This window comes from Limanda limanda, chromosome 4 (genome assembly GCF_963576545.1).
Source record: "Limanda limanda chromosome 4, fLimLim1.1, whole genome shotgun sequence".
NCBI lineage: Eukaryota > Metazoa > Chordata > Actinopteri > Pleuronectiformes > Pleuronectidae > Limanda > Limanda limanda.
The window spans coordinates 787,156-801,803 of record NC_083639.1 but is presented as its reverse complement, the minus strand read 5'-3'; the positions used below and the strand labels follow the sequence as shown (position 1 = coordinate 801,803).

The following is a 14,648-nucleotide window of genomic DNA, read 5'->3' as shown; positions in this document are numbered from 1 at the left end:
CCACACGGTGGTGGAACGACTGCAAACGCCGAGGCTGTTTCCGTGAGCCAGCTTGTAGCCGAGTTGTCGAAACAACGGTCTTCTCTCAGGGAGGACATCTCTGCTTTGATTCAAGAGTCAATTGCCCCGCTTCAGTCCTCCGTGAATGCACTGACAGAGACTGTTACTGGCTTTCAAGCACGGCTAAGCGCAACCGAAGTTCTGGCTGGGGATAACTTCAGTGCGATTTTTACAGTGGACGGGAAAATAAAACTGCTAGAGGAGCAAAATGCCACACTGCTCGAACGCGTGGATGACCTGGAGAACCGCTCTCGCAGAGCAAACCTGAGAATCCTGAACGTCCCGGAGGACAGCGAGAAGGGCCAGTACACCGTCAAGTTTGTATCCGACCTGCTAATGAAAGCAATGGGCGAAGAGGTTTTTGAAAACCCACCGGAGTTGGAGCGGGCTCATCGTTCTCCCGGCCAAAGACCTCGAGAAGGACAGCCGCCCCGTCCCTTTGTGGTGTGTTTCCATCGTTTCCAGGTGAAAGAAAAGGCATTGCGGTGGGCCCGGACGCACGACGTGGAGTTTAACGGCTCCAAACTGAGGATCTACCCGGACATGTCTGCGGGCCTGGCGAAGAAACGCGCTGCATTTAAAAACGTCAAGCAGCTCCTCTATGAGAAGAAGATACGATTCAGCCTGCTGCATCCCGCACGCCTCCGAGTTCAGTTTGAGGATGAGACTCTCTTTTTCCACTCACCAGAAGCTGCCAAGGTGTTCTATGACCGTCGGGTTGCCGGACCAATTGACTGATTCTGACTTAAATGGGCTAATCTGAGACCGACAGAATTCCATCGAGCTGAAGTGATCAATAAGTTTGAAGGTTGGTTAATTTGAGCTGTTACAGTTTAAGTGAAGCTAGTGTCAGTCTGTATCACTTTCATAATCGATAGCAGAATGTTTGTTGTCAACTGGCTAACGTTGCAGCCTGAGAGGGGCGTAGCCCAAGCAAAACTACTTTCCTAGACTATTTGTTCAGATCCTATGGTTCAGATGCATTTATTTATCATTTAGCCATCTATCCTGTCTATGCAGTAGTTCGAATAATGCTAAGTTAGCCTGCCTACTAGTTACAATAATGGCGGTTGTTTATGTTGACTGGGAACTACAATGTTATTAATCTCTGTTCAGAGTCAATGCGCTGAATGTGTATACTTGTTAAAGTGAGAGTGGGGAGCATTGTGTAAGGGGGAAAACGCATGGGCTATTGGAAGCATAGTCACAGTAAGATAGCTGCGGTTCGTTACTGTTCAGAGAACGAACCTAGAGTTTACACATGTTCCAGGGTGGGTATTTTTTTTTTTTTTTTTTTTTTTTTCTTCATTTATTTCTTTTCTTATTTTATTTTCTTTATTTTTTTTTTTTTTTCTTTTTTTTTTTTCTCCCGTTGTTCTCCCTTTTATATTCTCCCGATCTGGCTATACAGCACCATCCATTTCAGCCGTATCATTACCCAATCCGCTTGTTTATTAAGCTATGAATAGAGCAAACACAACTTTAGCTGGAGGGTCTGCAGTACGTTTTGTTAGCTGGAATGTCAGAGGCATGAATGGCCCAGTGAAAAGGGCGCGAATTTTTTCACATTTAAAACGGTTGCACACTGAAATTGCATTTCTGCAGGAAACGCACCTACGAGTACAGGATCAAGTTTTGCTTAGAAAGGCCTGGATAGGTCAGGTGTACCATTCAACCTTTAGTAACAGAGTTAGAGGTGCTGCAATTATAATCCATAAAAAAGTACTCTTCACTGCTTCAAAAATAATTTCAGATCCCCAGGGACGTTATGTTATAGTATCAGGTCGTCTCTATCACACCCCGGTGGTTTTGGTTAGTATTTACGCCCCCAACTGGGATGATGCAGATTTTTTCAGGAAGATAATCACCTTATTACCAGATTTAAATACTCATCATCTAATATTTGGCGGTGATATGAACTGCGTGATGGACACAGCCATGGACCGGTCAAGTCCCAAATCTGCACCTTCATCCAAAATGTCCAGAGCTCTTTTAAGTCTTATGACGCACCTTGGCTGTATTGACCCATGGAGATTTTTGAATCCAAACAAAAAGGAATTCTCTTGTTTTTCACATGTTCATCAGTCTTATTCAAGAATAGACTATTTTTTCATTGATAGGCGTCTTCTTCCCTCAGTGAAATCTGTAGACTACTCTGCTATTGTAGAATCTGATCATTCACCCGTCATCCTTGATATTGGCTTTACACTTAATTGCCCACCAAGGCCAGCTTGGAGACTTAACACGGCATTACTTTCAGATGCAGATTTTTGTCAGTTCATGTCTAAAGCAATAGATGATTTCATTTTAACCAATCAGAATGACTCCGTATCACCATCCATACTATGGGAAACATTAAAAGTCGTACTGAGGGGACAAATAATATCATTTTCGGCTTCACGTAATAAAAAAAGAAAACAAAGACAGGAGGAGCTCATTGATTCTATTCTTAAAATTGATCATCAGTACTCAACAACTCCAACGCCTGAACTATACAAAGAAAAATTAAATCTGAAAGCAAAATATGATTTATTATCTACTGGAAAGACTGAACATAACTTGTTAAGATCACGAGCATTCTTTTATGAACATGGGGAGAAGGCAGGACGCCTACTTGCTCACCAGTTAAAGGCTAAGTCGTCTGCCCAACTCATATCAACAATTAGGAAAACACCTCAAGAATTGACAATTGATCCCCAAGAAATTAATAATACCTTTAAAACATTTTATTCTGAGTTATATACCTCAGAATTCCCTCAGGACACTTCTTCTATGGTTAATTTTTTAGAAACCCTGAATACTCCAACAATTGCACAGGAACAAAGGGACAACCTGGAAAGACCTCTAAACCGACAGGAAGTAGATAACTCAATTAAGGACATGCAGAGCGGGAAGGCCCCTGGGCCGGACGGCTTCCCAGTCGAATTCTATAAAAAATTCTCCTTCAAACTGATCCCTTTGCTTCTCAATATGTTTAAGCACTCGTTTGAACAGACAGCTCTCCCAAAGAGCCTCACAGAGGCTCTCATCACAGTCTTGCTGAAGCCTGGTAAAGACCCGGTGGATTGCAGCTCTTATAGGCCTATTTCTTTACTGAACGTGGACGTTAAGATACTGTCTAAAATTCTGGCCTCTCGAATAAACACCATAATATCAGACATAATTTCAAATGATCAAACCGGTTTTGTGAGAGGCCGTCACTCATTCATTAACATTCGTAGACTCCTGAATGTGGTGCATTCTCCAGCGTCTGGGGGAGGACCAGAGGTGGTGGTCTCCCTAGACGCGGAGAAGGCATTCGACAGAGTAGAATGGGAATATCTTTTTGCTGTACTGGGTAAATTTGGGTTTGGGCCGAAATTTATGTCCTGGATTCGTCTATTATATTCATCTCCTAAAGCTGCAGTAGTCACTAATAAATTATGTTCACAGTATTTTCCTTTATCTAGGGGCACGCGTCAAGGCTGCCCACTTAGCCCATTACTGTTCATTTTAGCGATAGAGCCCCTGTCAATTAAACTTAGAACTACACCATCCATACATGGCATTAGAAGGATGGAGATGGAATATAAAGCTTCCTTGTATGCTGATGATCTCTTAATATTTTTAACGGACCCGCTATCCTGTAAATCCGAACTTTTGAAGATTCTGGTTGACTTTGGTGATTTTTCAGGTTATAGAATTAACTATTCAAAAAGTGTGTGTTTCCCTATCAATGATAAGGCAAAGCAGATTCCAGACACAGACTTGCCATTTTGTATATCACATTCAGGTTTTAAGTATTTGGGAATAAATATCACCCCTTCTTTTTCTGAATTGTTTAAGGCCAACTTCACACCTATAATGGAGAAACTAAAATCTGACTTCCAGAGATGGAGTGCTATTTGCCTTTCTTTGGCTGGGAAAATCCACTGCGTCAAGATGAATGTGTTGCCTAGATTTTTATACTTATTCCAGAGCATCCCAGTTTTCCTGCCAAAATCCTTCTTCCGTTCACTTGATGCCCTACTCTCAAGTTTCATATGGGGAGGTAAATCTTCAAGACTTCGTAAAACATTGCTTGAAAGACCGAGAAAAGGGGGTGGGCTTGCTCTCCCAAATTTCAGGGTTTATTATTGGGCAGCGAATCTGCAAAAAATAATGTACTGGTTTCAGGCCCCAGACACGGGTTGGTGCAGTGAGGAGGCAAAGCTCTGTAATCTGTCATCACTTCCTGCACTGTTAACAACAAAACTTCCTCTCTCCCCATCACAGTTTTCCTCAAGCCCAGTAGTGCGCTCATCCCTAAGAATTTGGATACAATTCAGGCAAACATTTAAATTGTCTGGCCTTTCTATGCTAAGTCCCATATGTAATAACCACCTTTTTCCAGCTGCTGAACTTGATGTCACATTCATACAATGGAACACTATGGGTCTTACTACATGCAAGGACTTTTTCATAGATAATATTTTTCCTACTTTCACGGATTTGGCCAAAAAACACTCTATTTCTAAATCCAGTTTTTTCCGATATCTTCAGATACGCCACTTTATTCAAACGTACAACCCATCGTTCCCTCAATTACCGGAAAGTTCAAACTTAGATGTCATACTAAAGATTCCCTTAACTTTGAAGGGCCAAATCTCTAATTTATATAATTCAATTATGTCGTTTAGTAGTGTATCAACCGAAGACATCAAGACAAAATGGGAGGAAGAATTAGGAACAGCCATTCCAGACGAGACATGGGTTAGAGCTCTTAGCTGTGTAAATGGAACCTCTTCTTGTGTACGCCTCAATCTGATTCAATTTAAAGTTCTCCACCGTACTCACTATAGTAAGGCCAGGCTTGCAAAAATATACCCTGAACTAGATGATACGTGTGATCGCTGTAAAGCCACTAACGCAGACCTAGCTCATATGTTCTGGACGTGCTCCAAGTTGGAAGAGTTTTGGAAATCAATATTTGGGATTTTGAATGTTGCTTTTGGCCTACATCTACAACCTAGCCCTTTAATGGCTATATTTGGGGTAAGGGGTAACGACACTGCGACAGCCACTAACAAGAAAAATGTTATTGCCTTTGCCACTCTAATTGCTCGAAGGAGAATTCTCTTGGAATGGAAATCACAATTACCACCGAAGGCATCTGTGTGGCTTTCTGATATGATGATGTTTTTAAAAATTGAAAAAGTTAAATACTTTCTTAGAGGATCAACCGGAAAATTCAACAAAGTCTGGGACCCTTTACTGGTCTATTTTGACAAACTTGTCACTCTCCCCTCTCATTAGTATAGGGCGTTAACGTAAAGCGCAAACGCTTTCATCTTAGGAGAACTCCCCCCCCCCCCCTCCTTTTTTTGTTTTTTTTTTTTTTTTTTGTTTTTGTTTTTGTGGCACAGGGAATGTTAGGGTGGGATGGGGTTTATAAAAATATAAAAATGTAAATTGTTAAAATGCTACTGTTTCATTGTACATTGACACAAAAAGAAATTTAATTGAAATATTGCAACATGTGTGACAGTGTACATCTTGTCTAACAACCAATAAAAATACATGTAAATCTCTGTCTTCTCTCTGGGACCAGGACTTCTCTCTCTCCTCACGTCACATTGCAGCAGCTCTGGCAACCTGCTGTTGATGCTGCTGTTATTTCGTAACCCCCCCGCTCACCCAGCCCACCCTTCCAATTCTGCTGAGTTGGGCCAATCTCGCCTTTACCTTCTAGGAGGAAAGTCATCCCTCCTTCTCCTTCTCTGTGACGGGCAGAAACAAGAGAGTGAAGGGCAAAGGAGAGGAGAGGAGGGACCAGTTGAGTTAGTATCAGAAGCAGATGTGTGTGAGATATCACAGATTTTACAAGGGGATATTTGTCTTATTTGTCGTCTTTTATTGTCGAGCGGCTGACCTGTGCACATGTGGCTAGTTGTGTTGGCAGGAAGGATGAAAGCATTCCCGATTTATTGTGATAAAAGATAGTAAACCCTTATTTCCGGGGTTTTTTAATAATATTTTATATAGTGGCGGGCCAGTTCTAAACCTGCCTGTTGGAATGAGTAGATTTCTTGTCCTGTCTTGATGCTCCAGAGGTTCTTCATAATCATTCCTTTTTGTTTGTGAGTCCTCAAACACACATACAATATACTGTCTCTTTTTTATTGCTAGCGTCTAGAACTTTTTATTAACAATCTATGGGGCAGAGTGAAGTTAGAAAACTTGGTGTTCATCATACCTGGTTTATCTTCAATGACGATTTTATAGTCAAAGTTTTTCATGAAATTCATGTGTGGTTTCAGTTTACGTTTCAACGATTCACTGAACTGGTTGCATGTCGTTTATTTCAAAGGTCTGTCGACACGATCTTCAGACCCAAGTTCAAATTTTGTCAAAACAAAAGCTCTGTAATACATATCGATATAAAAGCAATGCTGCAGCCAAACAATCGTGTTTTTACTTTAAAGACAATTTATAAAGTGAGTCTTTGAATGCTGCTTCCATGACGAAGATCAGCTCCCGAGACCCCTGTGAATAACTTTATGTCCGATGTGGTGAAATAACAATTATTAAGCAGGACAGATCTCACTGAGCCCTCAGTTGCCGATCGTTCACCTTGGTCATCTGAGGACGAATCAGAAGACACAACGCTGTCTGCTGTCCTGCCCCCACTGACTGCAAGGCGCTCTCCCTCGTTTATTCATATTTTATTTATACTGAAGGTATCGTTGTGGCAGATAAGATGAACAGTTCTCCAGATAAGTGAGCCACATACAGACAGGCTCACACACTCAACTAAACATCGCCCTGGAACACTTTAAATCGTTGTAGTCGTGCCAACATCAAAAACACAAATCTAATCACATGTCGGATTTTTTTATATATTTGTAATTCTTCCTCATTTACTCCATCCTTTAAATCCTCTCTTGCCAGACCCCCTGTCCCTGTGTAGGCGCTCTGCTGAAATGAGGTGAACTGAAGTGTGCAGAGAGCGGTTTGGGCGTGTGAGGCCACTGCCTGTTTAACTTTGCATATCTCTGCAGCCAGCCAGCCAAGCAGACAGACTGGAAACACGGCTTCACAGTGGCCATCAGGCACGCTGCTCCACTCCTCTGATGCACAGTCCTCCAGCCGTAGTAACACTCCACATGCCAGTTATATAAAGTGAAGAGAACTCATCTGACGCTGCTGCATGAGGTGTGAGATTATAAACCAGGCTTGTGGCGCCACGCTCGCATTTTCTGCTTCCTTCAGCGGAGTCACCGAGATGCCCCCTGATCTCACTCTCACCTACAGCTGTCGGAAAAATTGAGCACAGCCTCGGCTGTAAACTCGCCACTCAAAGGTGCCCAGCGGCAATTTTGTCCCCTAAAATGGCCACAGTAAGCTGCAGGGTTAGAACAGGATGAAGGACATTTCTGGGAGGAGGAGGAGGAGGAGGAGGAGGAGGAGGAGGAGGAGGAGGAGGAGGAGGAGGAGGAGGGGGAGGAGGAGGAGGAGGAGGAGGAGGAGGATTGGAGGATTGGAGGATTGGAGGAGGTGGTGGGTGACAGGAGAGTGATGAGAGGAGCCAAACCACAAGTCTTGTAGGTATTGGTGCCCTGTGCTTGACTGAGTGCCACAGGGGACGAAGAGAGAGCTGATGAAGAGGATGTTGTTGACCTGTCAAACAGAAGGCGATGGATGGAGAGAGGGGAGGCCAGGATTATTGGGGTGGGAGGGGGGTGGGGGGGTACAGTAGAATCTGTCGAGAGAGGGGCTTAAAAGCACAGAGTGTAGGAAGCACCTGCAGGTAAAGTCTCAGAAACCTTTCTAACAAATGACCAGAACAAAAACTGTGAGTGTAGAAATGATTTTTTGTTCTAGGTTTTTAGTCCGTATCTTACATTCATGCATCAGCCATATTTGCATATATACAAACACATATTTATAGGAATAATCAACACACACTCATCATAGTCTGTGGGAGACTCTGCTACACATTTTTGTTGAGGATATTGACAAACTGATGATGCATGAAATAAGCAGGCAGGAATGTCTGTTCATTTATTCCAGCAAATTAAATACCTGACAAGTACTTTGTCACATTCATGCAAAAAATAAATTAGCCAAGCCCATTGATTCGCAATTTTGCTCATGATGGTGTAATTTAATGAGAAATATTCGACTGAAGGCCACAACACAGCATCGAAATACATGTTTCTCTGACCTGTTATCCACCTTGAGAGTAAAACCTTCAAACATTCAAACCCAATAATTATTATTTTCTAAGTGGAAATATGCAAAATACATCTTTTTTTATACACATGTAGTATATAAACTAATATCATGTCTATAGTCAAAGTTAGTTTATTTAAAACTTTGGGATATACACATGACTCTTTTAAGAAATTCTTTGGGTTTGAACAATTTTCAAAGACCGTCAAATGGCATAGTTGCACTTACCTGACAAAGCCCCCTAGTGGCCATACGAATAGTGACTCTGTCTGTCAGAAGTAAAGAAAGAAATAGTGTGACATTGATCTGGAGCCAGAGAAACTGCAGGAGGTTCGGGTGCTTGGACCGAAAACAAAGCTGCTCTGATTCCTTGTTCTCAGTGAACATGAATGATTCTGGTTATGTAACCGACGTCCTCCGACACTGACCAAGTTGTTTTTTTGGACGAATTCATCAGTGTCGTGACATATTATGTTGTTTCTTGTGAGAGCAGCATCAGATTACTTATATAAAGCATGGTTCTCCAGTAAAGATCTTTGAATTCAAGCGGACTCTATGTTACATTATATATATATATATGCTGTATATATAAGAGAGAAAATAATACGAGATACAGAGACTGTAGATTTCACACGTTCCTGTCACACATGTTGTCACCTGTGTCCTGGAGCTTAATGTGTAGACTTTGTGTCAGTGGTGACCCATTGCACTGAGAGAACCCCCCACCTGGTGACATATTGGATGTTCAGAGGACTGGTAATTACTGTTAGTGACAGTAAGACAGCAGAGGTAATGACCTCCCTGCGGACGTCCCACTTCCCCCCCGATGTCGCAATCAGAAACCAGGCGTTTGCTCACATTTCACTGTTTGTTGAAAAGACCCATAAAGAAGATGCAGATAAATGTTTTATACACAGACATTTGACATTTATGGAAAAACACTTTCTTATCTTGTGTTTCGATGACAAGATTGATGCTGTTCTGTGTGACACTGGCATTTAGTGAATATGAAGACAGCAGCTGTGGTGGTTAGCTTAGCATCTCTTGGCGTTATTCAGTCTTGTCCATAGACGTGTGTACCTCCTCCAACTGTAGAAAAATAAAACCAAAATACCATCCCCCCCAAAAAATGTATGAAGCTACTAAAGTTACTGATGTTTATATTCCTTCCTTTCCTGCTGACAGAGATGTCAGATCTTAAAAGTGTTGATCTAATTAAAAGGTGAGAAGTGACGTGATGTGTCTCAGCCTTACATAATCATTCTCCCTGTGAGTCTGCGTTTTCTGACAATAACACGTCGGCTTTTCAATTCACAGCATCTTCAAATAGATGCACGACGTGTGTGCGTGTGTGTGCGTGTGTGTTGGTTGGTGTGTGTGTGTGTGTGAGCTGCAGAACGTCTTGAGCCTGGAGTGTTAATCTGTTTCTGTGGCTTGTGAGCGAGGTGTTGCTCTCAGTGAGGATGCTAACAGTCTGCCGCTCCACCGGGGGTGCCAGCCACTGCTTCTCTCACTGCGGATATGAGCCTCCGGTGATGTAGAAGGGGAATTTACTGCTGATGCCAGGTGAAATGGCATCACGCTGCCGAAGGATTCCCACGGGTGGCTCTGCTCTTTTCTGACACATCTCCCTGCCGTCGCCTCGTGGTTAAAATGACAGGGGAGCCGAGGAGAGCCGAGACGCTTCAGATCAGATTACTGCAAAGCATCGGCTTAAATTAAAGGGATCCACAGGACATATATGAAGAATAAATTTACCGCAAACGTCTGTTCAATAATTCTAGAAATCTCTCTGTCTTTATGTCTCCTATACCCCGCAATCTTCGGCTACACATGACTCACAATGTGTTCAATATGATACACTTTGAATAGAGTGATGGGCGGAGCTCTGTGGCGCAAGTGGCTTTGTAAATCACGACAACCGGCGACAACAATTGATTTACCAGATGAATGAAAAGTATAGTATTTTTACGCTTATTCTGCCGTCTGTGCGATGTACGATAATTCCATCCTCTAGTGACAGTATCAGGAATCGTAATTATCATGATGGTAAAATATTGATCTACGTCTGTGTATGCACACGCCTGTTGTGGTGATGTAGATGTGTGAGTGTTTCTTTACACATTACCTCTTTCCAGCAGATTCTAATTATAGCACTAGCACAGGATGAAGGAGACTCAGGCACCGGTTCCAAGGTGGAGCTTGAAATCGGTTTTAATCCATGTAGCTCCATTCGTAGGTGGTTTCAAATACTTGTTAGTTTATTCACACTTTCTTCATCATTTATATTTGGTTATTGTTTCCTTCTTGACACTGTCTATCTGGCAACACTGCTCCGTGTGCTATCTGTGAATCAACAAACCAATGTGAAGAATTGTAAAGGAACGAAAGGTGATAAATGAGACCGAACTCTGCCTTCTATGAATCCCTATTGTCAGAGGACAGTTTCTGCACGGTATGTGCATCCCTCTGGCTGGGCTGTGGAGAACCATCCTACAAGTGAGTGGATGGCTGATGAGGCACAATGGAGCCCATTGAGCCCCCAACGCAGGAAAAATGAGGTCTGCTACAATAGCAGTGTTATCTGCAGGGAGGAGGAATGAGAGACTTCTGTGATGCGACAGCCTCACTAACAGTCTCTGACAGGACCCAGGACGCCACAAAGAGTGCACTGTGGCACTGTACTCGTGATGAACAGATCAGAGAGTGTGTGTCTGTGTGTGTGTGTGTGTGCCTGTGTGTGTGGTGGTTTTTCTCTTTATTTATCCAGTGAGGTGTGACTGAGCATCCTCTCTCTGCTGCCTTATAGAGTCGGACACATTCACACCTGGCTCCACGTGTGAGTGTGTGTGTGTGTGTGTGTGTGTGTGTGTGTGTGTGTGTGTGTGTGTGTGTGTGTGTGTGTGTGTGTGTGTGTGTGTGTGTGTGTGTGTGTGTGTGTGTGTGTGTGTGTGTGTGTGTGTGTGTGTGTGTGTGTGTGTGTGTGTGTGTGTGTGTGTGTTACAAAGCGCTCTGAACCACAGTTGTGGGGATGTTAGCAGGCTTTCATCATCAAACAGAGAGTTTCATCATCTAGAATGCAAAGTTTTACGGTTGGCCATTCCGGGTTCAACGTGCACAGTAATATTTGATGTGATTGGCTCATACTCTGGGAGATTCTGAGCAGAGGAGAAGATCAAAAACGAGTCTTGTCAACTTTGTTTGTAGCGCCCTGGTATCACATGCACGGCCTCAGTGAGCTCGGCATGACCCACAACATCAATGATTCGTGACCCAGCTTCAGTTCAAGTTTTTTCTGAATTCAAGTTCTCTATATTTGGTTGTATTATAGATTTCTTTTATTGTTATTCATAATTAAGTTCATGGTTGATTATCAAAGCTTAGTTACATTTCTTTTTCTGAAGGGTTTGATCTTAAATCCTTATTTTAGTCAATAGTCAATATTTTTGTATTCAAAATGTTTCACTCCCTGATATTAGAATCCAGATTGCTCCCTAAATGGGTCCATATGGGTCTGGGTCTCCTGCTGGACAGTCTGGGTATTTAAATTTAAACCCTGGAAAACTGACAAACTGACGAACTAAACAAATTCACTGTGGATTTTATTGCCTTAAAGTCGTCAACAGAACTGTTTTGAAGCTAACTTTGTCGAATCCTCCGTTGGATGCCACGGAATGTCCCTGCCCTCACAAACATATGGAGCCCATGTACTTTGTTGAAACGGCCTCATGTCCCCGAAAAATCCCCCCGTGTGTGTGAGCTGAATTCCAAACAAAAAACGATAGATGAAACTGCCAGATCGGGCCTCAGCTCCCCAAAGTCTCACTCTGCTCGCCTGCCACACCAGCTGCAGCGCAACCTCTTTCTGGAGAGACAGACGGAGAGCACGCAACCTTTATTCTGAAAAGCCAGGCCGGCTGGGGCGTTTAAAACACCGTCAGATGGCGGCGGGGCCGGCAGACGCGTGGGGCATTTTGATGTGAGCCGAGCGAAAACACTAGGAAGGCTGCACTGTCACTGTTTGGGTTTCTGTCGCGAGGTTGAGGAGGAAAAGAGGATTTGACGGCTTGCTTAAATGTTCCCAGAGTTTATCATTATTCCTTCTCCCCCTGGATAACACATCTCCCCTGTCTATTAGCACGAACAGTCCGTCCACACTGGCAGGATGTGGTGTTTAGTCCCGCTGGTTGGTATGCAGAGCAATGCCGAGCGGCGTCCCGCTGAGCAGAGTTTGTTGTGTGCGTTCAGCACCGAGACAATAGGGAGAGAAACAGAGAAGAAGTGATTATGTCTCTGTAGTCGAGTTGTTTCAAAGGCGACTCTGCGGCGTCTGAAGAGACGAAGCCGAGACGCTGAAGATCTCCTTGTGTTTTCCAAACTTCCTCATCATGTTCGTTCCTCCTCTGCTCGCTTGTGACGACTCTGAAGTCGTCCTCCTCTGCCTCAAACTTTGTATGAACTTCCTTTGGTTTTACAAAGGATTCTGGGAGGCGAGAGCAAAGGCGAGATCTCTGCAGATTTTCTTATGGGAACGGCTGCCGCCTGAGTTTTGAGGTTGTGGCGTTGCACAAGCAGCTTTGACAGAAAGTTTCTGAGGCTTGTGTGGTTTGTGGGTGAAGCTGTTAAGACAGTCGTCAGCTTGGATGTTTGGATTTCAGATCGGTTTGTTTCAGACGAATGGAGCTAGAGATTTACGATCAGTTCAGTCCAGCTTGTTTTTTAATAAGTGTGAAAAAAACATCTAGCTCGTCGCTGTGAGTGCTTCTCGGTCCAATGTCCCTGTGTTACCTCTCTTTTAGCCTAAATCTCCATTTACCCTTAATGATTGAAGTGGATTTCACAGAAAATATCTGAATTTCAAAATCTGTTAAACCTTCATCCTCCCCCTCAATCCCCTCAGTGATCAAACTGGAATCAACAAGGGTTTAATCTCTCAGTTGGAACAAACAGGTGTTCACACGTACTCTACATACAGGCTTATATGATGCTTGTAATACTGCAGCTTCCATTGGAAACCTTTTTACCCAAACAACGATACAGTGCATTTTTTGGTTTATTATATCAACCACCTTGAGTTTATCTGACTCTTTTTGAGAGAGTTTCATTCATTGTTTTTTTCTTCAATCTAAGATGTGATTATTAGAAACGACATGGTCAAACTAGAGTAGAGAAAATTCTGCCAAGGCCCGACACACATTTCACACACTCAGATATCAGATCCTCTGAATATGTTGGACTTTTCATGAATCATTCCCCATAAAATGAGAATAAATGCAAAAACAAAATGTAGAGTTTGACACAAATCAGTGTATGAGCACTGCTAACATTTTAATATAGAATAAAAAAAAAAAACAAGGAGAAACGATGTGCATTCCTAAAAAATCTTGCTGTAAACTCCCAAGTTGTTTCTTCTTCAATTTGGTTGTGTTTTGTGAAAAATAACAGTTAAACTGTAAAACATCAAGATCAAGTACATTGATCAGTCCTGAGGGTTTGATAACAACCTTGCCATTTTAAATATATTTTTTTATTTATTTGTTTCCTTTAAATTGTACCCAAAATCCATTGTGGATATAGGTTCTTATAAAAATGTCTTAAACTGAAAATATTTATGATCGAAATCCTCGATTAAACCGTCACTTTATGATGTTAACCTCTCGATATCGGTGAAAATGCCAAAAACATGTCCCATCGCAGTGGGGTAATTGTTTGGTGAAGTAGAAGAACAGTGTGATTCAGCAGGGGGAAGTTATCGATCATTTGTGTGAGGCTTCATGTCACTCGGATGGATTTCCTTTTAGACTCAGACACTTCAGCATGTTTTTATTGACCCTGTTGCCTCTGTCTCTTCAGGTAAAGTGCTGAACTCGGACCTGCGCCACTACCTCAGCCTGCAGTTTCAGAAGGGCTCGCTGGACCACAAGCTGCAACAGATCATCCGGGACAACCTCTACCTACGCACCATCCCCTGTAAGTACATCGTGGAGCACCGCATCAGCAACTCCTTAATTCACTGCACTCAGAAAGCCCCCTGAAAGCCCTGAGCATGCCAGGAATGCACAAAACAACCTGCTCTCAGTGCATATATGTTTTTATTTGTACACATGGGAAGAATCAGGATGTTGTGTGTGCAAAGCGCAGCAGGAAATCCATCCCACTGGAAGCAGCATTAATCTGTTTCCTTTTGTGAGCTATGCAGGTCTACACACACACACACACACACACACACACACACACACACACACACACACACACACACCACACACACACACACATTCCCATGCTCTCACAACTGTCTGTCACAAACTCCTCAAAACGCACAAACACACACAAACACACACACGCACCAGAGCAATCCAACCAAGGACATCTCTCTAACCCCTGTGTGACTCATC

General features: G+C 42.9%; 1 protein-coding gene across 1 annotated transcript in view; it reads left to right on the top strand.

The window, feature by feature from the left end:
- LOC133000315 (membrane-associated guanylate kinase, WW and PDZ domain-containing protein 3-like) overlaps positions 1 to 14,648 on the top strand; it is a 140,328-nt gene that overhangs the window by 81,219 nt on the left and 44,461 nt on the right. The window contains exon 2 of the mRNA XM_061070213.1: positions 14,107 to 14,223. Within this exon, the coding sequence (XP_060926196.1) occupies positions 14,107 to 14,223 (117 nt within the window). The remainder of the gene's footprint in view (positions 1 to 14,106; positions 14,224 to 14,648) is intronic.